The 26,129-nt window shown below is 43.9% G+C and overlaps 1 protein-coding gene and 1 long non-coding RNA gene across 4 annotated transcripts in view; one reads left to right on the top strand and one right to left on the bottom strand.

The window, feature by feature from the left end:
- BMPER (BMP binding endothelial regulator) overlaps nt 1-26,129 on the top strand; it is a 262,416-nt gene that overhangs the window by 234,442 nt on the left and 1,845 nt on the right. For all 3 annotated transcript variants that reach the window (XM_060305428.2, XM_030857517.3, XM_060305427.2), the window contains one exon: nt 16,564-16,694. In XM_060305428.2, coding sequence (XP_060161411.1) covers nt 16,564-16,694 — 131 coding nt within the window. The remainder of the gene's footprint in view (nt 1-16,563; nt 16,695-26,129) is intronic.
- Nucleotides 10,122-25,531, bottom strand: LOC132597874 (uncharacterized). Its single transcript, XR_009565281.1, has 3 exons — nt 25,335-25,531; nt 25,020-25,196; nt 10,122-11,036 (listed from the first exon to the last, which is right to left on the bottom strand). It is a non-coding gene; the product is annotated as an uncharacterized lncRNA (long non-coding RNA).

Genomic DNA, 26,129 nt, shown 5'->3' with positions numbered 1-26,129 from the left:
ATGAATGAGTGACTGAAGGAAACTCATACCTACATGTACCTTCCCTTACTGCAGGGCATCCTGGAAGTACTGGGGGCTGCTCTCAGTATGCCACAGAGAAATCAGCACACACAATCTTTTTTTTTTTACATTAATTAATTAATTAATTGTATTTTTGTCTCCATTGGGTCTTTGTTGCTGCACGCGGGCTTTCTCTAGTTGCCACGAGTGGGGGCTACTCTTTGTTGCAGTATGCAGGCTTCTCATTGCAGTGGCTTCTCTTGTTGCGGAGCATGGGCTCTAGGCGTGCGGGCTTCAGTAGTTGTGGCACACAGGTTCAGTAGTTGTGGCTTGCGAGCTCTAGAGCACAGGCTCAGTAGTTGTGGTGCACTGGCTTAGTTGCTCCACGGTGTGTGGGATCTTCCTGGACCAAGTCTCAAACCCGTGTCCCCTACATTGGCAGGCAGATTCTTAACCACTGCGCCACCAGGGAAGTCCCAGCACATACAATCTTGGTGTTGCTTTAAAATGGCCTGTCTCTGGTTCTATGCAGGATCCCAAGTCATGCATTTAAATTATTCAACCTGTTGCATTACTTTAACGTGGCATTAATGGTGACAGGGCACTACTTTAGAATAATGGAGGACTGGATGGAGGAGACAGGACTGGTTGGTCATTCTTTTGTTTTTCTTTCATAAAAATGTATCTGTCTATCTAATTGGAGTAGGAGCATTCTTCATCCCAAAAATGTTTATTGAGCACCTTCTATATGCTAATGAATATGCTAGGTGCTGGGGATTTAGCAGGAAATTAGATAGACAAGGTCCCTCATGGAGCTTACATTCTAGTTGGGGAGAGCAACCAAAAATAAACTAGTAATCAACTAAATAGTATAATTTCTGATTTGAGAGAGGGTGGTAGAGTGGGAGCGGGGGTTATTTTAGATACTGGTGGTTAGAGCAGGAATGTCTGAGAAGGTAATATTGGCCTGAAAATTGAGAAGGCCTGAGCCACTCCTCTCCAGTGAGGCGGGAAGAACGTTCCAGCCAGAGGCAGCAACGAGCTTGGCTAAACTAACACACACAAGCACAACAGATGCACTCTTAAGAAGTCGAAACACTTTGAACAATTTTGCCTGCCACGATCTTCCTGTTTAAGGAAAAGAAGGAAGTCCAGCCCAGGTGGAAGGTAGTGAGCTAAGGCTGGTAAATAGAGATGAGAATGTAAAGCATGAAGGGCTTAGATCATCAAGGGCATGTGGACCATGATTAGGGCTTAGGTAGATTGTATTTTTAATGTGATGAGACATCTTTGGAAACTTTTGATTAGAAGAGTGCTATGATTTGTTTTATATTATTAAAAGAAAATAGGGTTGCTGTGTGGGGAATGAAGAGTTTATGTCCCTTTAAGTATTATTATAAGAAGTAGTTGCACAAAAATACTTAACTGGCTGCTGTATCCCGAAGAAGGCACATGATGATATCTGTGCTATCACTGGAAAGATATGGGTGAGAAATTATAACTTTTCACTGTTGAGTCATGGTAAAATCCTTTTTGACCATTCTTTTTTGTCCTCTTTCCTCCTATATTCTTCCCCAGTGTGTGATTTTTCAACCATTACCTTTATACGGGCTATTCACTTTTTTCACCTGTTAAATTTCTTCTTCCACACAATAGCCTCATAGCATCATTGACTGCCCCAAGAGTAATCTGCCGTGTTGCTAGCTGGAAAGAGGAGCATATGGTTTTTTTTTTTAAGCCAAATTGCGTACTGTGATTGAGCAGCATTGTTAGGAGTCATTATGAAACATTAGGCAGCCCAGCCCCGAGGTTCTTGCAAAGGTGGAAGTGAAACAAAGCAACCTTTAAATTGATTTAGCAAAAAACTTAGTTACCATTTCATGGTAGGCAAAACAGTGGTAAATGTTAAAGGAGGAATCTTCCTAGGACATTATGAAAAATAAAGCTAGCATAAACTCATTGGTTGCTGTTAGCACTCTTTTATGGTGTTTACATGAATGTTGGTAACAGAGAATGAGAGAACTTATTTGTGGCTTTTGGCTGACGTTGGAACACATCAGTAAGGATGCTCAAGTCTATCTGTAGCCATGATGTTAACTTTGTCTTGTAAAGAATCACATTTTGTTTACTGGACAATAAGGAACACTCTTGGCTCAACTCCTGGCTTCCCTCTCAAACATCTATTAAACATTTTTACTGGGTGCAGTGGTGTGCTGGAGCTGGCCTGAGTGGCTGTCTAGAGCCAAATGTTAGAATCTCTTCCCAACTCCATGTTCAGTCATCAGTGATGTCATGTTGGTAGGCTGAAAGCAGCTGCAGTGGGAGAATTTACACTACAGAAATTGGCATAGGCTGCACATTTCTCTCTCCCCCACCCCCCAGGAGCCAGCTGCTACACATTTACCATCACGGCACTGCCTGGATGTTCCTCCAGAAACTGAGCGTGTTTAAATGTAAACCTCTTGTCTCTGCTTCTTTCCACTGTCTCCTCCTCCTGCATTCCTCCTATTTGTTGATAGACTTTAAACCCAGGCTGAAATCTCCAGAGGCACTTTTTGAGCCGTTCTTTTCCCTTTTGCCCCAACATGAGATCCTTTTACAGACTCTGCTGATTGTATTCCTCCTATCTCATATGCTTTATATCACCTCTCACTTTCTTCTGGTGCTCCCCCAGATCAGTCCCTGGTTGTGTCTTTTTTTCTCTCATCCCTAGTTGGGTCATCTGCAATAGCTACTTAATACCCCTTTTAATCCCCCATCTCTACCTCCTCAGCCCATCTAACACACCATTATCAGCTCATTTTCCAGAGGTGTACTTTGTATTCTATAACTTTTCTGCTCAAATTTATCAATGACTCCTCTGGTTTCCAAATTAGGCTCATACTTCATAGCTTGGCATATAAGTCCATTATATGATGGCAGAGTCCATTATATGAGCACAGCCTACCTTTCCAGCTGATTTCTTGTCATTTCTGTGCCTCTTCTTGATGCTCAAGAATCCCCACATGGCACACGTGGCATTTCAAACAAAAGTACTATTTCTAAAATATGAGTTTTCTGAAAAGCCCTTTCTTCCACTTTGCCTGGGTCAAACTTACGCTTTCTTTTAAGATGTAACTCAAGGGATGCCTCTTCCTTGAAACCTTTTATAATTTCTTCTCATTCCCTGTCCTCCAAGACAAAATAATCTCTCTCGCGCAGCTGAACTCCCTTCCTGATACTGTACTGCTTTTTATAGCACTCATCGTTTTCCTCCTTTCATTACAGTTTATTTTAGCACATTATGTAGTTTGGAGTAGAAACCCTATCTTTTTCATCTTTGCCCCTAACTTGGAGGTGAGCACAATGCCCTCTCTGTTCAGTAGAGATTTGTTGAAAGAATAAACAAAATGGAAAGAAGGTTTATACTTAAGCTGGACATTCTCGAGCTGGTAGGCGTAAAATGAAATAAAAGCACAGCAAGTGGAAAATGGTACAATAGGAATATTTCTGGAAGTCCCTCCAAAGTTAGTTTTTAAGTGGAACATTTTTATTTTTCGTAATATATTTAGAGAAGATATATGGGCTCTGGAATAGAAAAGAATGATTCCATAGTTAAACAGGAGGTAGAATCTGAGCAAGTGGGTGGAAGTTACAGAACATATTTTCACTTAATATATAAGAAAACTTCCTGAGAAACAGAAGCCTTAATTGTCTATCACAGGAATGAGATTCCTAAAAAGCTACTGAGCTCTTGTCATAGACAGGATGCAGATGTATGACCATCTGTCAGTGATGTTATAAAAGGAATTTCTGCAGGGAGTAGATGTTTGCTAAGTCTTTTAAGACTCTTGATTCTATGAATCTGTGACTGTTTATGAGTCATCCAGCCTATTGGTAGGAGTTTTGAGCACTCACTGTCTTAACCAAGATGAGTTTCCACAGTGTGTGCTATTAAGATTTTTACTATATAGTTGGGAGCATTAAAATATTTAGGAAGAAAGCATCTAGAAAAGCCCCCTGTCACCCCCCAAAAAACGGTTCTAAATTTCAGGTGCTCCAATTTGGGGAAAATGTTCCATCACTAACTTTGGATCATAAAATTTAAAATTAAGGTCTAGAAAACCTGCTATATTATCTCTTTCTCCTTAGGAGCTAAAGGCAGATATCACCAGCACTAAATTTCTGCCTGATTAAAAATTTGGCTTAGTTTTATTTCAGTTTGTTTGCCATGGGTCCCCAAGGGCCTGAGAGACAGCAGAACTGTCACTCTCCAGAGACAGTACTCTTACCCCTTGTCAGGACTCCTTCTTCACCTGGAAACACCACTTGCTAATTTCATTCAATTCTACCACCTTCTTTGCTAGATATTTGCATTGCATCATTAGTCTTCATCCACCTGCTGACCTAGAAGGTAAACTTGGTTTTTACCCCCTCCCCTACTGTGCCTTGTATAAGCATAGGGACTTTTATGGGTTTTTTCCCCAGGAATTTTCTTCAGGAATTTACTAGCACCTGTAAGTGAAGAAAAGAACAATCTTTCTCTTGCATTCTTGACCCCGTTCTCACCTATTTTCTTCATGACGTTACTCCCCCAGTTACCTAACCCCCTCCATCACTTTCACTTCAACATCTTCTCTTGGATGTCTTTTTCCCTGGTGTAAAACAAGTTCCAGTTTCCTTGATCCTAACACACACACACACACACACACACACACACACACACACACGCACGCTATAATTGGCTTCCCTTCAAACTATTGCCCCATTTCTCTTCTTCCCTTCACTGCCAGCCTACTGAAAGAATGGTCTTCAGTCAGTGCCTCACATATTTTCCACCTTCAGTACATGTCAGGATGATTTCTGTCCTCACCACTCTCATGAAACTATTCCTGCTAAGGCCGTCACTCATCTCCCAGGTGCCTAATCCAGTGGCCAGTTCCAGATCTTCTTCCCCTTGGCTGTGGGTAATACTGAAATCCACGGGATGCCCACTCCTCCTTGAAACTCTCTCAGGCCATTTAGCCATCTGCTTTTCATTGTCGACTTAGCAGTCATTTTATCTGGACTTGACTATAAAACATTGATAAATGACTCATTTGGAAAAATAGGTTTTGAGCATCTACTCTCAACCAGGCACTGCACCAAGGCTGGCAAAAGATGGTGAGCAAAACCTGCCCACTCTGGAGAGTAGTGGGGTGGATGGAGGGAGGCATCAATCCCACACGGACATGGTTGCAGGCTGTGACAAGGGCCATGCAGGAACACCATGAGAATGTTTAGTAGCATCCTCATCTAGTTTGGGGATCTCGGAAGCCTGCCCTGAGAAAGCTTTTTGCCTGCATAAAAGGAGGAGGAGTAGGTTTTAACCAGGAGAAGTGGGGAGAACATTCCAGTGGAAGGAATAGCATGCACTGTATTAGGCAGTGAGATGTAAGGGAGAGAGCACAGACCCAGCATTGCTACTTACTAAACAGTCTGATGTTAAACAAACAAAAAACTACTTGACCTCTTTGGGTCTTAGTTCTCTCTTCTGTTAAAAATTTTGCAGTCATAATTATATGTGCTTATATTTGCAGTGCACGTGGCACGTAGCAGGTACTCAGGAAATGTTGCCTCACCGCAACCACTTCCACTCTCGGGGCTCTGAGCATTGCGGGGCCTTTAAAGCGATTTCTCCTTAGTTGCTTCTAGGAAATAGGCCTCGCATTCCATCTCTCTGGGGCTTATACAAGGGTGCTGTCATTCCAGCAGAGGGTGGGGAGCTGGTGAGGAAGCGGTGGGCCCAGGGTGTTTATGATTTGGGTTTGGGGAATGTCTGATCCCTAAACCTCTTTTCTGTGATTTGAGAGTAGCTGCGTGCCATCTCGCATTGATGGGGTGAGCTGGGCATCTCAGGAAGGACACTTCTCCTTTTAGGTCTGGTGGACTGTTTCCGTTGTGCAGCCAAGCTGCACAGACTGTGGAGTGCAAAAAGCCCTTCCTTGCACGGTGATTGGATGTGAATGCTAGTTGATGGTGGAGGCTCGTCGGCGGATGCTTGATGAAAGGCACCCAGCATCTGAAAAAAGTTCACCGCCGCGCAGCATCCTCCAGGGGCTGCCGCCACTGCCGCCCTTTTATTAGCGCACGTAGTAGAGGGTTTGTGGGGCTTGGCAGCCGTCCACTGCCTAATGTGAAAAAGGCCCTGGAAACATCGGCCCCTTTGAAGCAGCTGGGCTGGTGGCGGCTGCTGCGTGTGGCTGGGGTGTGGCCTCCAGATGCTGGATGCCTTCGCTTTCGTGGATTCTCCTCACCACCCTTGTAAGAAGCTCTCGCGATAGCTGCCCTCTCAGCGGGCAGGCGCGGTCCAGACAGGCTGGCCCATCTCGGAGCTGCAGGGGCTAGAAGTCCCCAAGAGCAGAGGCGAGGGGATGCCACCCTAGAGCGAGAGAGAAGAGAAAACAGCATGCCATTTCCCACACCCTCCTCAACTCTGAGCATCAGGTGGGCTAGGACGCCAACCCCGGGGTTTCCGCCTTGGCCGCCTCTCACCTTCATTTCCGGGTGTGGATGAATTTCTCCTCTTTAGGGACGGCGGTGGTGGGAGTGGGAGTCTGTTTTCTCCCTTACTTTTCATGAGAATCCTATGAGAGATTATACCAGGGAAACTGGCATAGAAAGGGGAAGGACTGTACCCCAAGTGACACAGCTGGGGCTTTCACCCGGGGGGGTGGTGACTCCACGGTGCGCTTTGCCTCCTCCTGCTAGGCAGGACTCCCTAATAGCTGCCCTGTGTGGGCACACTTTCCTCTCCCCGGGCCCAGAGATGAGCAGGGGGTCCCGGCAGCACAATTCAAGGAGGCTCCCTCTCCAGAGCCGTTCTGCACTTACAGGAGCCCCAGGCCGAGCCTCCTTAATCGTGCTGCTTGTTGCCCGCCGCCTTGCCCAGTCTTGCCCGCCTCACCACACCGTGAATGTCTCAAATGTAGAGCAGGGTTGCTTTGTACACAGCAGGCACTCAACTAGTGTTGGTCAAGTTGAATGGAACAGTTTCAAAGATGATGTGTATCTGTGTCGGGGGAGAAGTATGATGAGGCGGGTCGCCCCAAAGAAGAGATATTGAGATTTTCTGAGTAAAGAGTCCCCTCTTGTTCCTGCAGGGTCTTTCCACGTATGAATATCACCTAGTTTTAGCCCACGTTTAGACATAGTCATGAATACTGGTACTGTAGGGACCTGCTTTTTTAATAATGAAGAGGTAGGAACGAGGATGAATATTGGCATCACCATGGCATCTTCGGCCTCAGATTGTGTTACCGCCTCAGATGCGGGAGAGAGTTTCTCTCCTGCTCACGTGAAAGGTCTGGTACTCTTTTGTGCTTGAGATTTTTTTGTAAAAACAAAAGTATGTGAAGCTAGATGCAGTGCATAACATGAGATGTTACAAAAAATGGAAAAGCTTCTGGTCTGTTACCGTTGACGATCCACCTCGCTTGCCCTCCTGGCAGGGTGCACCTCCAATACCCCACCCCCTCCCCACGCAGCGCAGGTACCCCGCGTAGGCATCCATGATTAGGCAGGGATTTAGTCCACCAACCAGCCTTACGATCGTTTTACAGTGAGCGTGACAGTGATGGATTGAACGTGTTTAAGAGAAAAGTTATTGATTTTCTGACAAGCAGCCATTTTTATGTTCTCTTTCATCAGCCAGCCTCCCCCGGAAAAGTGAAGGGTAAGAAGCAAATGCTGGAGTAAGAATTACAGTTACTCGATTCTCTAACTCTTGGCCACTAGAGGGGGGTAGTGACCAGGCTTCCTCTCTCCTCTGATGAGTGTGAGACATCTTTGCCCAAACTGAAATAATGACAACTCAGCAAATGTCTGTTCATCAGCTTTTCCCTTCGTGGAGCCAGTGTTTCATACTCAAGCAAAGGTAGCTCATCTTTCCTAAGAGGAGTATTTCCAACCATGTTAGTGTGTATAGAGTCTTTGGCTTTGGCCCCTTTAAAGTTGTAGTGCCTGGGTGTGGGGCAAATAGAATGGTGCACACACCTTCCCCGACCCTAAGACACAAGAAAACTTAACTATGGGCATAGGAATCGTAGTTTCCACCTATCTGATATATGGCCTTATCAAGGGAGAAAACATTTTAGGTTCCAGAACATGCATGATGGTCATTTGGTCTCTGTTCAAAGCAAGTGTGAGGGACTCCTGTTAAAATTGGCATCTAAGGAAAATCATAAGCATTGCTACTCTTTCAAGGAGATCTCTGTGTCCACAGATACCTCTTATTCCACCAAAACAATCGCTCGCTTTAGAAGGGTGTCCGAGGCTGATGCCCATTTCTGGAACTCTTATGCAACGCGCTAGTTTCTGCCATGTAGGTCATGGCATTTGCCTCCTAGGGAGTGTTATGAGGATTAAAGCAATCAGTATTTTTCAGTGTCTGGAGAATGTATAATTGGTGCAAATGTAGCGTCCCTAGGTTTTAGGTTGGAAGTACGTATAAGTAGGCCGTGTGTACACGACAGAAACAGAGTCCAGGCAATCAAAGTGGTTCCTTATGAATAATTATCAAAATGGTTTGGTAGGTTATTTCCCTGTCATTTTGGTAGTTGGATTTTTATTCTTGTCAAGGCAGGAAGAGAGCAGTTACAGAGGGAAGGACACTGAAGGCGAGAAGATGAAAACACACGGGGCTGAGTGGGGAGCTCAGGAAGATAGTGGAAGAGTCAGCATGGGCACCAGCACACTCACGGAGTCTGTGTGGCACCAGGGGTCACACCGAGGAGTTAAGGTTGGAGATGATGACGATTGGAATGGCTAAAAGAAAGAAATGCCTTAACAGTAGACCTGCCAGGCTATTCTGTGAGGAACGAGGTCTTCAGGAGCAGCTCTGTGACTGCCTGTCAGGGACTTTTTGTTTTGCCTTTTAACACTGGAGTTTGGGTCACATGATTGTCAAATCTCAGATCTGGTGACTTGGGCTTTTACTCTGAAAACCCTGTGCCCTTATAGTGTTGAGGAGAACCGAGGTAGCCGCTGCCGAGTTATGCTTGGAATTGTTTTCTTAGGTGTAATGTGACATGGGTATGCCTTCTGACCGTGGCTATTACCTCTAGAGTAACTGGAAACTCTGGGCTTTTCCTGGGGCCCCTCTTTTTGCCTGGAATTTCCTTTTCTTCATTCTCTAACCAAACATGATTCCACAGATCCTTCAAGACCCAGTTCCTGCGTCTCTCCTACTCTGTGAAACCTCTGGACACCCTGCCTGCCCCTGTGAAATTAGTTGCTCTAGATGCCCATTGCTCTAGCTGCCTGCCCGTTATAGCAGGCATTATTACATCATTAAGAGTTTGGTTTTTCGTATCTGTACGATTTCCCCTTCTCGGTACGGTGCCTCTCTCTGGAACAAACAGAGCTCAATGAATTCATTCTTCACACTAAGGAGTGGGCTCAGGGTCTAACGTGTGTGTGTGTGTGTGTGTGTGTGTGTGTGTGTTTTGGTGGTGGTGAAAGCTGGACTGCAGATAAATTCAGGATCCACAACCAGAGAAACAGCTGGCCTCCCAGAGTCTCCTGCCCTGTCTCCTAGGATAGAGTTCATGAAATGCACAAGCCCATCCAGAAACGCCTGACCTTGCTGTACTGGCCTGGCAACCCCAGGCCACCTGGAACCAATATTTAAGCCAATATTTGCTTTCGGTTATTCACGCCCGTAGTTAAGCCACGGTAGTGCCAAACGGTGGCTAGCCCAGGAAGGTTCTGCAGGGGGGCAGCAGGGAGTCCCTACTGGCTGGCTCTGCAAGTTTGCCCCGCACTCTCATTGACAACTAAATAAAGCAATCTCATAGTTCACAGTATTGAATCTTTGGGCCCTGTTTCTTAGGTCAGAGTGTGGTTTTTGTGTGTGAAAGTGTAAGGGTGCCCATATACTATAGTATTGAGGAGAACCGAGGTAGCCACTACTGAGTTATGTGTGGAGTTGTTTTCTTAGATATAATGTGACATGGGTACTGACCGTGCCTACTACCTCTGGTTACTTCCATGTAACTCAGGGAGGTCAAGGCAGAATTCAAGGGTTAATGTATACGTGAAATTTTAAGTAGGCTCTTGGTAGCTAAACACGCTCTGTCCATCTAACAAGGACTCTGTCTCACGTAGCCTTTCCTGCCGATTCCCAGGCACTAACAAGCCTGAGATGCCTTCACTTGCTTCTGTGAACTTTCCAGATATACGGAGCAAGGAAAGCCATATGACCCCAGGGTGGTTTTCTAGTCATCTTCCGGTCTTGTTCTGGTGTTGATCCTAGGAAAGCCGCCCTCCAGATTAAACAACATAGCCCAGCCAAAGACCCTTCCTGGTGGCAGAGGGGAAAGCCAGAGCTCCGACTCTGGCTCCCAGATGGGGCTGGCTGCTGTCACTCCTGGCTTGCCCTTCTGTTTCCCCAGAAGCAGAGTGTGGAGAGTTCCCAATGGTTCATATATCTGTCTTCAAAACTGTGTTTGGGTAGCAAAGTCATGAGCACTTGCTTCTCTCTGGCAGGGGTGGCCCTCATGCCAGAAAAAACAAAGGGAAAATCACTTGGTATGCTGTTGCTAAGAAGCGGAGAGTTGTTTGATGTTTTGATTTTAGCAGCATTGGAGGCTTGCCTTTTTAGTAACAAGAAGAGCTATAGGTTGCTCCTACAATATTGGATATGTGCTTTTCCAAAAATGTGTCATGAATGCAGAATTCTCTCATCAAATCCTTTTTTCCACCATTCATTAAAAAGAAATCCTCTGGGATACAAGAGAGGGGTGCAAAAAGTTCAAAATGAAAACGATGGCGGAAAGGTTCTTGTAGAAGCAGCTTCATTCCTAGGTGGCCGTGGCCATGTTAGGCAGTGGCCAGCAAGTAGGGGCAAGGATGGATTCATATCCTTCAGATATCAGTGTCCAACTGTCTGACCCTGTGCAAGCTGTGTGAAGGTTATCAGGCCATTCTCATTCACTTTTGATGATTCACTGAATGTTTAATGAGCTGTGTGTGCAAGGCACAGTGCTTGGCTGGATGAGCGAGATACAGTCCTCCTCCTGAAACAGGGAAAGAGGTAATTAGGATTCAAAGAGTCTGCGCAAGAATAAAGGTGTGGAGGGGATAAGACCCAATAGGAAGGGGATAACTTTTCTTGGGCCAGTCAGGGAGCACCACGGAGGAATTTGAACTGTCTTAAAGGATAGGCATCTGACTTTTCCAGTGGAAAAGACAAGGAGGCACATTCAAGGCAGGAACAGCAAGGCAGAAGGAAACCTGAGGGTTAATAAGACACTCATATGTGACTGGATAAAAGAATGAGTGGAGAAGAAAGAGGGATGATCTAGATCGCTAGGGACCTTGACTTTTTTGTTTTTGTTTTTGTTTTTGTTTTTGCGGTACGCGGGCCTCTCACTGTTGTGGCCTCTCCCGTTGCGGAGCACAGGCTCCGGACGCACAGGCTCAGCGGCCATGGCTCACGGGCCCAGCCGCTCCGCAGCATGTGGGATCTTCCCGGACCAGGGCACGAACCCGTGACCCCTGCATCGGCAGGCAGACTCTGAACCACTGCGCCACCAGGGAAGCCCGACCTTGACTTTTTGAGGCCAAGAAATTTGAACTTTTTCTGTAGGTGCCCGGTAAGACATCAGGAGTGAACTTCATCTTAATCTCACTGCACCCATAAATCCCTCTGCAGAGGACAGGGATGGTTTCCCAACATAGATGGAGCTGCATACTTGGTACCACTGTCCAGTACCAGTAGGACTTTCTGCAGTGATGGAACTGGTATAAGTGTCCAATATGGTGGCCACTAGCCGCATGTGGCCACTGAACACTTGAAATGTGGCTAGTGTGACTGAGGAACTGAGTTTTAAATTGTATTTAATCGTAGTTAACTTAAATTTCCATTTAAATAGCTTCATGTGGCTAGTGGCTACTCTCTTAGAGCTTTGCAGGAGGCAGTGGTTGTAACTTGAGGGAGGGAAAAGAGATGAGGAGGGCTCCCCTGCAGATAAGTTGTGATAAGTTGTATTTCAGGGAGGGAAGGGACCACAGATGGCTTCTGATACTCGTACTCTGCTGGGTGCTATGAGGAAAAGCCTTCCAAGGGTCTTAGTGACACACGGCACACGTACATAAAATGGTTAGAGAAGGGAGGCAGGTGGTGTGACAAAGTGCTGGCAAGCACGGCATCAGCTCCCTGGGACCCTGCAGTAGCTCCTGGCGTCCTCTTTCCATATCTCTGCACCATGCAGCTATGCAAACCCCACGGAGCAAGAGTCCTGCCTGCACCTCTCTACTGTCAGGAAAGATGCCAAGTGCAGGGAGGATACATCAGAAAAGCATTTCTAGGTACATGAATTAAAAGCTCCTGTGACAGAAAGTATGCCTTAAAGGGACCGCACAGGCCAGTGCCCTTTACCTGCAGAGCATTCCTTGTGAATCTTAATTGCAGTGCAACCTGTGTTTTCCCTCTGGAGCAATGGGTGGCTGTGTTTTTGGACCAAGAACTCAGCATGAAACAGGACATTACAGACAGAATAATGCCATGAAAGCAGAGAAGCCAAAGCCATAAATCTCAGTAACTCCTGAAAGTGATAACATTCTGCTACTGATTCTGTAAAGTGAATATAAATGTAGATGTCGGTGAATACTGACTAAGGAAAGGACCATAATCTTCCATTAACATATAAAAATTCAACTCCACTGTGTCATTAATTAGATTTTTCTCACACTGAATTATTAAGTGTGATAAACAGGAATTGAATGGCAGTAGCTTTGCCCCTCCCTGACATTTGAAAGGCATACGAGGATGCTTTTATTTTCTCTTAATAAATTCCTTTGTAACCAGCAGAAGCATGCCTAATTATTCTGTTATCCATTCCATCCGCCTGGATGTCAAGTTCAAAGCATCAGTAGATCAATGACGTGGAAATCTGAGGACAACATAAAGTGAATCAAATCACAGCCTATGTCAGGAGGCCCCCGATCCACAGATTGGAAAGATTTTAGCTGGAGAAGTATTTAATAACTAAGATCTACAAACAGAAACTGTGTTTCTCCCATTCTTTATTTTCTCACTCTAGTTCCTAAATTTGGATTTAAATATTAATATGTCCTATGTCGTTCTTTTTGTTGTTTAAAAAATACACTGTGATTTTTATCTTTTTAGAAAGGTGGTATGTGTTCATTGTAGAAAATATGGAGGAAAATAACAAGAGCCACCACTCTGAGCTGACTGTTAGGAATATTTGGGCATATCTATTTTCAGTTATTTTTGTTTTCTGTGTGTGACCACACAAGACTGAAACAGTTTTGCTCTTTTTCAGTTAATCCTTCCTGAACATTTCCTCGCATTTTAAAATATATTTCCTAAACAGCATTGTAATAGCCATAGAATATTTCATCATAGTGGTCACCTAAATGTATCTAACCAGGCCCCTATTGTAGGCAATTTAGGTTATTTCTTTTTCTTTTCTTTTTTTTCATTTTAACAACATTGTGATGAAACCCCTGTATATAAAGTGTTTGTCCACATGCGTTACTATTTCCTTAGATGTGGAATTTCCCTATCAAAGGATAAGAACGTTTCTTAGGGCTACTTAGAAGTATTGCCAAATTGCTCTCTAGAAAGATCTTCTAGTGGTGTTATGAATATGAGTGTTGAGATTAGAAAGACCTAAGTTCAGTCCTGGTTTTGCGGTTCCGGGTCTGTCATCAGCCATGTGACCCTGGGCAACTTGTTAACATGTCCAAGCTTCAGTTTCCCTTTCTGTTAAGTGGGCTAGTAATACGACCTGCCTCATATCCATTTCTCTGTGGAGTAAATGTGGTAATTCATGTAAAAGCTGAGTAGAGCAAAATGCTCAACATAAGAGCTAACAGTTTTACGCTTTTCCAGCAGAGTATGCACTGTCTATTTCTCCATTCTCTCACAAACCCTGGGCACAATTTTGCATAAAAATCAACTTGACAAGTGAAAAAAGACATAGTTTTAACTTCCATGACAAAACACATCTTTCAAGCCTTTAGAAATACATGACATATTTCAAGTCAAGGGCTAATTTTGACAAACGTCTTTCCCTCAAATGTTGTTTCTCATGAGTGGCAATAGAATAAGTAATAGAAGAAGCCCAAATCTTCCTTAGTTTTAAAGGGTAGCTATATAACTGATTGTGTCTGAGGGCCCAGAGCAGTCTGTCGGTGGGGTAGAGTACGTGTACGTAGCAATTATTAAGTATGTGCTTAGAACATTTTCTCTCAACAGTCTCAGTGAATTGGATTTAGCTGTCCATAATTTATTTTAAATTGTATAAATAGCTTCATAAGACAACTGGAATAAATAAAGAAAAAAGAAGGAGAACATTGGCCAGCAATCCCTTCACACAAACAAGTTAAATTCTGTTTGTTGACTGTCCACACAATTTTACAGAATTGCATTAGACGTTCTTTCAAAGCAGAGGATGCATTTCCTCCTGTTGAGATCTTTTCCATACAAGTACCATCATTTTACCAGGCCCACGAGGTGCCATCCCAATTTTGTCACGTCAGTGGGAGCTGAGTACAAGGGCAAGAGACCCATATCCCTGGGCCAGGAAAGAGGGTGCTTGACAGATGTGAAGCAGAAGCGGGCTTGGAGGGTAGGACCAGGGCAGCTGAAGATGTTGCTGTGAAGTCTGAGCATGAATGTGACCAGTGTGGGTTAGTCTGAAATAAAAGTCGAAACAACAAAGGAAACGATGTTGAGGAGGGTTCATACGCAGACATTCAGAGGCTGTTTTAAGGACAGCCTTTATTTGGCTCTTCTTGGAAGCCCGGAGGCTCCACATGAATTTAAAGACACAACATGTGTGTCTAATATTGGAAAGGCTTTGCTGGTGAACACAATTTCGCAGGTTTTCTGTAATACAAGTGGAGAAGGTATTAAGAAATACAGCCTTGATTATTACAGAGAGAAGAGAGAGTAGTTTTTCTGTCCTGATTATTGTGTCTTAAGTACCAGGCATAAAATGATCTCTCATTGGATGAAATGGAAGCCCTCTTGAGGCTTCCGGTCCATTTCTCTTTTATTTCAGTTTAGTTCCCAATTTCCAAGGCTGTGCCCTTGAGTGTTGAAATGTAATAACTCTGAGGGTACACAGTGAGTCTGCTGATTCTTTAATATGGTTTGTGCCACTTAATTCTTGTTCAGAGCAGGCAGTACACCAGCTCCACCCAGAGCTAGCAGGTTACTCTCTATAATCAGGTATGTACACATGTCTCACACCCAGAGGAAATGCTCACATAGTAGCATTGGATGACCACGTCCTGATCACTTTTCAAGATCATTGGTGCTATTTGTAATCTTGAATATTATTTTTTTCTGCTTCCAGCCTTAAATTAGATTCTGTAAGCAAGAGGTTTTGCTGAACAGGGTATGAAAAAAATAAGCATAGTCTAATTTTATCAATCTTGAGCATCTTGCATAAAATGTTAAGTCAAAATTGTTAGACAGTAAACTTGCTGGAAGATGAAGACGAGGATGCTGGTATGCTATGACAAAAAGAGCACTAGTCTCGGGAGGCGTAATTTAATTCACTCTTTTGCCACTTATTAATGTGACTTTGGGCCTATCTGTTCATTTGTAAAATGAAGTTTTCATTTATAAAACAGGGACTATGCTACATCCTATTTAGCACTCAGTGACAGACTGCATGTGAAAGTCCTTTGTAAACTGTAATATCATATTCCAGTGTGAGGTTGTTACTATGCCTCCGAGGTCAGCATGTTTGAAAATTTATTAGTCTGTATTTAAAACACATTTCAGTTCTCTTTACGTCCTGGCCCATCTTTTCCACATTTAAACTTAAGCAACAAAAACCTTGGCTCAGTCGCCTTTATCTTTCAGTCTAATTAGGGGCCTGAGAGTTTTGCTTTGTTTGGAATTTGTCACCCCCTGTTCTAAAGAACGAGGTTCAGTGTGTTCCTCAAAAGACTAAGATTCTAAGATATTGCAAAATTGAATCCTAATTGTTTGTCCTCAGAAAGCCGTGAGATTAATGCTTTCATCAAGTTGGTCACTATTTGGGTTATATTGTAATAGAACCTGTTATTCATATATCAGAGCTATTCACAAAATGGCAGCACCTTGAATTAGGGACTATATTCTAAGAGCTGCCTTCCCAACGTGGTAACCAATAGGCATATGTGATTGTTTGCAACTAAATTAATTAAAATTAAGCCAAATAAAAAATTCGGTTTTTCAGTCACACTGGATACATTCCAAGTGCTCAATAGCTAGATATGATTAGTGGCTATTACTTTGGACAGTGGAGACTATAGAATATTTCCATCATTACGGAAAGTTCTGTTGGCCGGTCCTGCTCTAAAAGAAAGGGAACCTGATGTCACATTATTCAGAGGTATCCAGTAAGGTTTCATGCAGAATTTTTATATCATTTTTAGGTTTCCAACCTAAAATAGCAACCTTTAATGTCCAATCAAGGGTTGACATCCACCCACCCACCCCTTTTCTCCAAGCTGCATTTAGGACATTTGATAATTTGATATTTTTGAATGTTCATTTCTTTTTATTGGGTCCCTTAGGTCCTGCGTGACAGATATGTGTGAATGTCCAGCCCATAAGAACTGTTACTGCGAGTCATTCCTGGCATATACCCGCGCCTGCCAGAGAGAGGGCATCAGCGTCCACTGGGAGCCTCAGCAGAACTGTGCAGGTAAGAAGTTCCCGGCCGATCCAAACATCAGAAACTCACTCCAGTGCCCAGGATAGCAATAGAAGAGACTTGATGATGTGAATGGTCACACGCTTCCTTGGCCAGAGAGAAATCTTATCAGTGGCCCAGCTGGATTTCAACTTGATAAAACACAGGGGCTTCCCACTGGGCAGGATAGAAAGCACTTAAGAGAAATGCTTTGTGACAAGCACATTTGAACAATTTAAGGATTTCCACTGCTGCAAAATCCTCCTAACCTCAAGCTACCAGCTGGATGTGCTTAGCACGTGGACAGTCACAGCTGTGGTTTAGGTTATGTGTGGAGCAAAGGAGATTCGGGACAATTACAGTCATTTAAGGTCTTCAGGATAAGTGTGATTTTTTTTTTTTGAAAGAGAGAAATGGTTATACAAACACTAGTAGAACATTCTTTTCCTTCTGAGAGACAGATTGCTGTAATAGTCGTTCTAGCTCTTTGATCCTCAGGCAAGTGAATTAGCTTATTTGATATCTATAAAATGGACTTCTTTGTTCATCCCAGAAATGTTTCTTACAAAGTGGCTAAGTACTAGGCATTGAACAAAGCACTGTGGGCACTTTGGTGACTGTAAGAGATGAGGTGAGGTCCCTGTCATTGAGGTGCTGGCAGCCCAGTGGGAGAGCCAGACAAAAATAGTAAGTCAAGCACGGTAGAGACTTGCTAAGTGTGGTAAGGGTGATGAGGGGGCAAATAGGGCAGAGCAAGAGAAAACAAATGGGGAGGGAGTCGGTGGCTACTTAGATGCAGAAGAGGGAGCACGTCTCTGTGGGCATGATGTTCCAGCCGAGCACTGAAGGATCCAAGGGACTCAGGGCAAGAGATCCATGCACAGGAAACATATTTGAATAAGACAGCCGCTCTCAAACTGGAAGGGAGTCAGCGCGGAGGGCCGGGGAAAGAGGGGCACAAGATGAGAGTGGAGTTGCAGAGCCGGATTGCAGGACTCTGCAAGTCTTGGGAAGGAGTCTAGCTTTTATTCCAAGAAGAATGGAAGCCACTGACGGGCTTTAAGCAACCCTCCTTCTGCTTTTGCAAGATCGCCCTGTGTAGAGACTGCTGTGTAGAGAATACATTGAATAGGGCAAGATTGAAGGCAAGAGGCCATTGCAGTCTTTGGGGTGACAAAATGATGGTGGCTTGGATTAAGATGGAGGCAGTGTGTGGAGGAAGGAGAGAGATTTTAGAAATAGTTTGGAAATGTACAATAATCTCTACTCTGCAGAGTTATAAGCATTAGTGATACGTACGTGAAGCATCTTAGAAGAGTGCTCAACTCATAGAAGATACTCAGTCAGTAGTAACTGCTGCTCTTATTTAGACCTGAAGATGAGATGACTAAATGTTTGTCTTTTACTGCAAGGGTTGGCAAATGTTTTTCTGCAAAGGACCAGATTTGCCTGGTAGGGAGAGACTGGGGTTTGCAACATTCTACAGGAATCCTAGAAACCTTAGCTGTGCTATTAGAAACGAAGGCAGTTCATGGCGCTGCTAACTCTAGAGGGTCTTCACTGGTGGAGGGCAGGAGCTGTCATCCGGTTGGAAGAGGGCTCAAGAATTGCCTTTGTCTATATTTTCAGTGCATGGACATCGTGTTCACTTAGACAGTGGGTCTCAATCTGGCTGGACATTGGAGCCACTCTGGGAGCTTAAAAAATAAACCAGAAAACTATGCCTGGGCCCCTTGCTGAGATATCCTGCTTTAATTGGCCTTGTGTATCATTTGAAACCTCTCAGGAGATTCTGACCTGCAGCCACAGCTGAAACTGCCGAGTTAATTTGTATGCTTATTTGGGTGGCTCTGGGGGAGTAGGACGACGAGGGTTTGGGGGTTACTAAAGCTTCCTCAAGCCACCCCTTGCCACAGTCACTAATCCATGTCCTTAAAAAGCTCTCAGACCCTTTTATCTACTTGTGAACTTCCCTTTTGGTTTGGCTCTCTCCTCTGCAAGCCCAAGTCCAATCTTTATGTCTGAGTTCACTTTCCACGGCAAGAGTGCCTCTCTATCAATGCTGTCTTCCCAGAGGAGGATTGAGTTGATAAAAATAACTCATATTAAGGTATGGCTGAGGCTCCTGAAAGGTGAGACTAACTGGCTTACCTCCCTCCTAGTGCCTCAGTGTGGGGTAGTATAGGAAGCGCAGGGTTTTGAGAGACTGGGTCCTTGCACCACACCTTGAACATGCCCGTCTCCTTTTCTCTGCTTTGAAATGAATAAAATATATGAACTCAAGCCCCAGCCATTCATCCTGGTGTAATGTGGGGCTCAGCAGAACTTTATTAGTTTTATTAGGTATGGTGCTGTGATGAGGATCATATCAGATACAGAACATGTGAGCCCTCTCTTCCTGATGCCAGGCTGTAGTTAACACCGGTTCAGTGCACCCAATGCATTTGAGGACTACATTTTCCCCCCTCCAGGATCCTGAGTTCAGGGACTGAATCTCAGCAGCTAAAATTACTTTTCTAATGGAAAAGGAATACGGCTTCTGAAAGGTTCCATTTACCACTCAAAATTAGCAGAACCATCTGAGTGAAGTATACCTCTGTCAATGTTTGATTGCAGGGGAACCTTTTATACACACACACACACTCACATTGAACTTCCACAAATTGATAGTTAGTATTTACGGAGATATGCAGCATCTCTCAGTAGATTCATTTCTGAGTCATCTGGAATACTGAAGACTATAAGAATACTCTTTACTAATTTTTAGTTCCCACATCTTTTGACGTATGACAGCACTTAGGCCACTTAATACTGAGAAGAGAAATTTTCCAGGGTAAAAGGCTTGGAAGTTGAAAAAATACGAAACCAGCCAGGCAAGAAACTCTGAATGAACAAGTGATATCTCCCAGGCTAGGTTGGATTTTAGCACTAGCATGACGTATGAAGTGTATGCCCACTAGCTGTGGCAAGGAGGACTAATGAAACTCTAGTTTAGTGCAGGAATTACTAAATACAATACAATGTGCAGAGGGCTATTGTGAAGGTCTCTAAAAGTTTCATTAACGACCATTTATATTAATGTGTACTATTTTCTAAGCACCTCCTTTGCCCCAAGGACTATACTAGAACTTTGTGTTACATTTTATCTTATTTAATCCCCACTCTCATCTATATGTTAACATTCTGTTACCCACATTTTACTGTAAAGGACATTAAGGCTTAGAATATTTCAGTAATTTGCTAAAAATCACAGAGGTGGAAACTAAGAAAGCTAGGAATCAAACCTAGGTCAATTTGCATTATAGCCACTGTTCTTAATTATTATGAGAACACAAATAAGCAAGTGCACTGTAGAAAAATATATACACCTATGAATATATATTTATTTATGTAAGCATCCACTAATTTATGGAAATATTTGTTCTGTAGATCTTTCCAATTTCTATCCTTATCATTGATACTTGTTACTTGGTACCTTCTGACTCTGAAACTTTGCTATGACCTTGCTCCTGCGTCTTACTTTGCCATCCTTAGTAGATTTTCTGCCAGCCTCCCTGTAGGTGCCACTACTAATTGTCACTGCACTTTGAGGAATACATTTTCTAAGTGGGCAAGGGGCTGGGATATTCAGAGTGGTGTGTGTGTTCCCCCAGCACATGAGATAGTCTGCTGGGTTCTGTGAGCAGTTTCCTCCTTGTTTTATTCTACAAACTCCAGGTGATTCCGGCCCCTGCCCTGCAGCAACTCTGCTCTGCTTATACACACTCACCTTTCCCTTGGCTGACTGGGAAAGGATCCTGTAAAGGATTAGGAGGTAAGGTCAGCACTGTGACCTTCAGCACAGTAGGGGCATATGGGGACAGTGAGTTCCAGAGGGCACAGATCTACACTTATTGAGCGAATTATTAAAGTCAACACGTGGCGCCTTTATGGGGTCCCACAGAAAGTAACGTGTAATGATCCTTGCACGCATTACAGAGTAGCTGCTTATGTGCCCCCTTGAGAATAAATACCTGCTAACTCTAACCACTTCGGTAGTTTCCTGGTTTTTAAAAAATGTATTTGATCAAATGAAGCCTTTTCAAATGCCCCTATGCAAATCATTTATGTTGTAAAAAGGTATTGTTTGCCTTTTATAAGTTTGAAAAAAATGGATTCACAGAGGGTAATAAAACAAGGTCCAAGTCAGGATTAACTTTCTAGGATCTTCTAAAAGTTGTGCCAGTTTGAAGGCAAATTTAATCATGTCATCCCCCCCATTTAAAACCCTTGCAAGATTCCTCTTCTTCAAGGCTTACAGCCCCTGCCCACTTCTCTGCCTCTGTCTCCTCCCACTCTCCCACTCAAATCCCATGCTCCCTTCCTCCAACAAAGCAAGGATCCTCCCATTTCTGATTGGGTCATGGCTGCTTGTTGTTACTGACACCCCCTTACCCACTACCCCCCACCCCCACCTTGGCTCTCAGTGCTGTCTCTGCCTGGGAAACTCTTCCTGCCATTGTCTGACTGACAGTGTCTACTCACCTTTTAAGATCTAAGTGGGATCTATTCTCTGCAGTCTTCCTGGATCCCTACCCAACCCTCCACATTGAGTTGATGTCTCTCTTATTCCTCCACTGTTCTTTGTTCTCACTGTCTAACGTGTACATCTTGCACTTAGTTAACAATCTGTTTATGTGTCCTCTTCACCTATTTGGTTGTAAGTCCAGGCTCCTGAGACTGAAGGTCAGAGATGATATCTGATTCACATTGGATTCCCTGGCCTAAGAGAATGCCTGCCACATAGTAGATACTCAGTAGATGTTTGTTGATTTAATTTGAATTGAAAGGAGATGATGAAAAAGATCCTTTTTTTTTTTTCTAGTAGTTCTTCATTTTCAACCTTTTAATTTCTACCTGTAGATGGTGAGGGAAATCTCAGTGTTCAGTAGTCAAAGGTAAGATGTCACAGAGGAGCAGCAGAAAATTAAGTGGTGGAATTAGAAGAAAGAATTGAGAGGTCAGAGAGAGGAAAAGACATGGGAGAATGCATGTCTATAGGAGAGGAGGGAGAAGTAAGAACATGGGTGGGAGAGAGGAAATTCTGCCGAGTTGTCATACTAGAAGGGATCTTTGCAAGATCTGAAAGGGAGCAAAGTATCTGGAGGGTAAAGTGAGTTGAAAGAGGCATTCTGGAAGCAGCAGACTGGAAAATGAACTTAAGGCCAGCCAAATGTAATCCAGCTTGAGAACAGGGATGATGGATTGAACATCATTAAGATGAACTCATCATCCAACAGGCACAGACATTTATTAAGCTGCTCCTCTGTGCCTGGCCCTGTGCCAGAACTTTGCATCATAGAAGACAAGGACTCTGCCCTCAGGAGTCCCAGACTCAGTGGTTCACTCTGTTCAACCAGGGGTGCTTGTTGTAGTGACCCCTGGAACCTTTAAAATCTACAGCTACCCAAGGCTCCACTGTAGACACAGAGCAAAAATCTTTAGGGAAGGGACTGAGGAATATGTACCTTTTAAAAGATCCTCAGGAGACTGTTGTGAGCACCTCTGATTAAGAACTACAGCTGCACAGTAATTGGGGGATTAAAACAAGTAAACATAACTATAATGTGAAAAGTGCTGTTGGATGAAGAGGGAAGGGTATCCTGGGGGAGATCCAGGTAGCTACTTGAAGGAGGTGACGTTTGAATTAAGACTTGGAAAATGATTGGTTTGGGAAGAGAATCCAAACAGATGATAATCAATTTCAGAGCTTTTTGACTGGAAATTAGAGCTAATACTGTAGTAACTGATGAAGAGAGAAAGAGAGGGAAGGGAAGAGAGAGGAAGAGAAGGAAGGGGAAGAGAAGAGAAGAGAATGTCAGGGGAAGAGTCTTGGAGGCAATTTGAACATTTAGTGCCAGGGAGCAGGTAAATAAGCCCGAGAGAGAAGGTGTTTGCAAGAAGTTAGCAGAAGAACCTAGAAATTTCAGTGTCATAAGATAAAATGGACAAAAAGACTAAATGTTTTGTGGTGAGATCATGTGAGAATGGGGACTGCCTCTATGTCCGTGGATATGGTCATTGTGGAAAACGTCGGCGGGAACTGCTTCAGTAAAATGGTGGGTGAGGAAGGTAGGTCGCCAATGGTAATTCATGGCACAGGAACTGGATAAAATGACTGTGAACTTTTCTATGAAGTCTGGAGGTAAGAAGTCTGATAGGTGAGGGAATACTTGGCTAAAGATTAGTGTTGACCTGAAAATGTTTCCAGTATTTAGAGGATGGAGCCAATAGAGACAGAGGAGATTAATGTGCATGGAAAAGGACAAATAATAGAGCAAGTTCCTGGAAGAGAGGGGTCAGAAAGCAGACATGGCAAATGAAGGCTGGGTGCCGATGAGGAGCGGCAGTAGGGAGGTGGGTTAAGGTGCTCCTGCAGATGTCCTAAGTCATCAATAAGAGAGGATGAGTGCGCTGAGACTGGGAAGAGCTCCAGTAGAGTTTTAGGTGGAGGAAGGTGGGAAACAGCAGGAGCTTTTCAATGTGCACCTACTTCCACTTTGGAAATATTCGTTGCCCTCTTCTTTGCTGCAAAGGCGTGAGTCTCTACAGCGACCGAAGCATGAATGTGAGGGTTGTTTACAGGGCCAGTTCTCAGACGCGGCTGCCCATTAAAATTAACTGTGCTGGGGAGTATTTTTAAAATTATTTTTAAAATACTGATAACCTGGTTCTACCTTCAGAGGTCCTAATTTAATTGGTCTGGGGTGGGAGTCCAGGCGTTGGGAAGTTCTCTGTCGACCCTGATTTCCAGCTTTGAACACCACTGATGCATAAAAATAGAACAACACATGGATACAATTATTTGCTGTGAATGTGATATTCAGCTAGGGTGTTTCCAGATTGTTAGGCATGTCTACGTATAGCATATTCTATTAATCACTGAAAAGAGAAAAAGAGAACTTGGAAGGGATCCGTGAAAAGTCAAAAGATTATCAGAAATGCATAAGTTAAGAGACTTAAAGAAGAAGAATTAAGTTGATCCACTCACTCACTCATCCATCTATCAATGCATCAGTCACACAGCAGCTGAGTCCCTTCTACATGTTAAACACCACACTACTGCTGAACACAAACAAAACGGCCCTTCCCTCAAGTAGCCTAGATTTAGCTGGAGAAAGAGAGGACAAGGAAATGGATGATTATAATTTCCTGTTGCAAATGCAGGGATAGAGGTGGGCGCCAGGTGCTCTGAGTATACAGTCAAGGGACATCCTATCCAGACAAGAGAGGAAGGAGAAAAGGTTGGGAACTGAGTCTAAAAGAGGGGAAGATAGGGTGAATGGTGGTGACATTCACCGAGCTTGACAGTGGCTCCAGGAGGTTCCTAGTGGCCTAAGGAATAGAATGAAATTATGAGAAGCCAAAACAGCATACTAGAGTTACATGGTGGAGGTAACGTTAGGGAAAGTAGCCTTAAAGAACAGTAGTAAATTTTTACTTATCCACTGTGTCAGTTAGGATCCAGGCGGAAAACAAGTGGCACATGCGGTTTACTTAATTGAAGTAAGTTTCATAGACGGACTACTTTAAAATGGATAAGTAGCATGTTGGGAAATAAGGAAAAGTCCAGTGCCCTGGAAACGAACTGTTTTTACTCACAATAAGCTGACACCACATGTGTGGGTTGGTTTTTTTTTCCCTCACACCAACCAGTTCTCCAGCACTCTGGACACCAACAGGGTGTCCTAAAATTCCATTCAATTTTGAGACTAACTGCCCAGAGTTAGCATCGGCCTCCACAGGTTTAAGGGCTCAGTCCCACAAGACGCCTCACTTCAGATGCCAGCTGCAAGTATTGAGTCCCTAGGTTACCCTCACTTCTGCTCCACTTGGCTACAAAGTCGGGGGAGAGAGGTGTTCTCACAACCCCCTCCCCTCTCAGGCTTAATAATTTACAAGAATTGCTCACAGAGCTCTGGAAAACACTTATTTGCTCTTACTGGCTTATTATAAAGGATACAAATGAACAGCCAGATGAAGAGGTACAGAGAGTAAGGTCTAGAAGGGTCCCAGTGGAGTGAGGACACCATAATCCCAGCACCTAAATGTGTCTGCCAGTTTCAAAGTTTTCTGAACCTGTCGTTAGTCATTTAGGGCTTTGTATGGAAATTTCCTTATGTAGGCATGATTGATTAAATCAATCACTGGCTGAACGTGATTAATTCAATATCCAATCCCTCTTCCCATCCCTGGGAAATGGGGCCGAAAGTTCCAACCCTCTAATCGTGCCTAGGTCTCTTTGGTAACCAACCCCCATCCTGAAGCTATCTAGGGACCCTAGGCACCAGTCCTTACCAGCATACGAAAGACACTCATCACTCCTCTGGAGATTTCCAAGTGTTCTAGGAGCTGTGTGTCAGCAACTGTAGACAGAGGCAAGTGCGGCTGGAAGCTGGATTGTTATTGTTGTTCTTCAAGAGGACTCTTCTAAATCAGCGGTCCCCAGCCTTTAGGGCTCCAGGGACTGGTTTCCTGGAATACAGTATTTCCATGGACTGGGGCAGGGAGGGGGTATGGTTTGGGGATGATTCAAGCACATTACGTTTATTGTGCACTTTATTTCTATTATTATTACATTGTAATATATAATGAAATAATTATACAACTCACCATAATGCAGAATCGGTGGGAGCCCCGAGCTTGTTTTCACTTGCCACTCTCTGATAGGGTTTTGATATGCATCTGCAAGCAATTGATTCATTATGGCCTCCGTGTAGTCAAACCTCTCTGCTAATGCTAATCTGTGTTTGCAGCCACTCCCCAACGCTAGCATCACCGCCTCAGCTCCACCTCAGATCATCAGACATTAGATTCTCATAAGGAGCTCACAACCTAGATCCCTCACCTGCACAGTTCACAGTAGGATCGTGCTCCTTTAAGAATCTAATTTCACCACTGATCTGACAGGAGGCGGAGCTCAGGCAGTAATTCGAGTGCTGGGGAGTGGCTGTAAATACAGATGAAGCTTTGCTCACTTGCCCGCTGCTCACCTCCTGCTGTGCGGCCTGGTTCCCTGTTCTAAATCCCTAGTGTATCAACATTCCTACTCCTGAGAATGAGGGGGTTGCACCTTTGATTGTCATTGGAACTAACTCAGATGGAAAAGTCCACATGTCATAAAACTTCCAGAATGTTGGCAGTATTTTTTTCTGACAACTGTATTCATGAATTTCAGGAAGTCTCAGAATATTGTCAAAATCATTTCCGCTCCAAGTTAACAAAGATAGTAACTTGCTACATCATCATTTTTACATTCCCTGACCAGCCAGCCAGCCACTTCCCTCTCCCCAGTCACACATCTAATTTTTCTCCATTGGTCCCTACCCGACTCTTGCTCAATTTGTCTCAAATTGATTAATTCAGCACATGATCACTAGATTAAAATATGTCACTCATTTCCAATAC

This window comes from Globicephala melas, chromosome 9 (assembly GCF_963455315.2).
Source record: "Globicephala melas chromosome 9, mGloMel1.2, whole genome shotgun sequence".
NCBI lineage: Eukaryota > Metazoa > Chordata > Mammalia > Artiodactyla > Delphinidae > Globicephala > Globicephala melas.
This window is presented reverse-complemented; position numbering and strand designations above follow the sequence as displayed.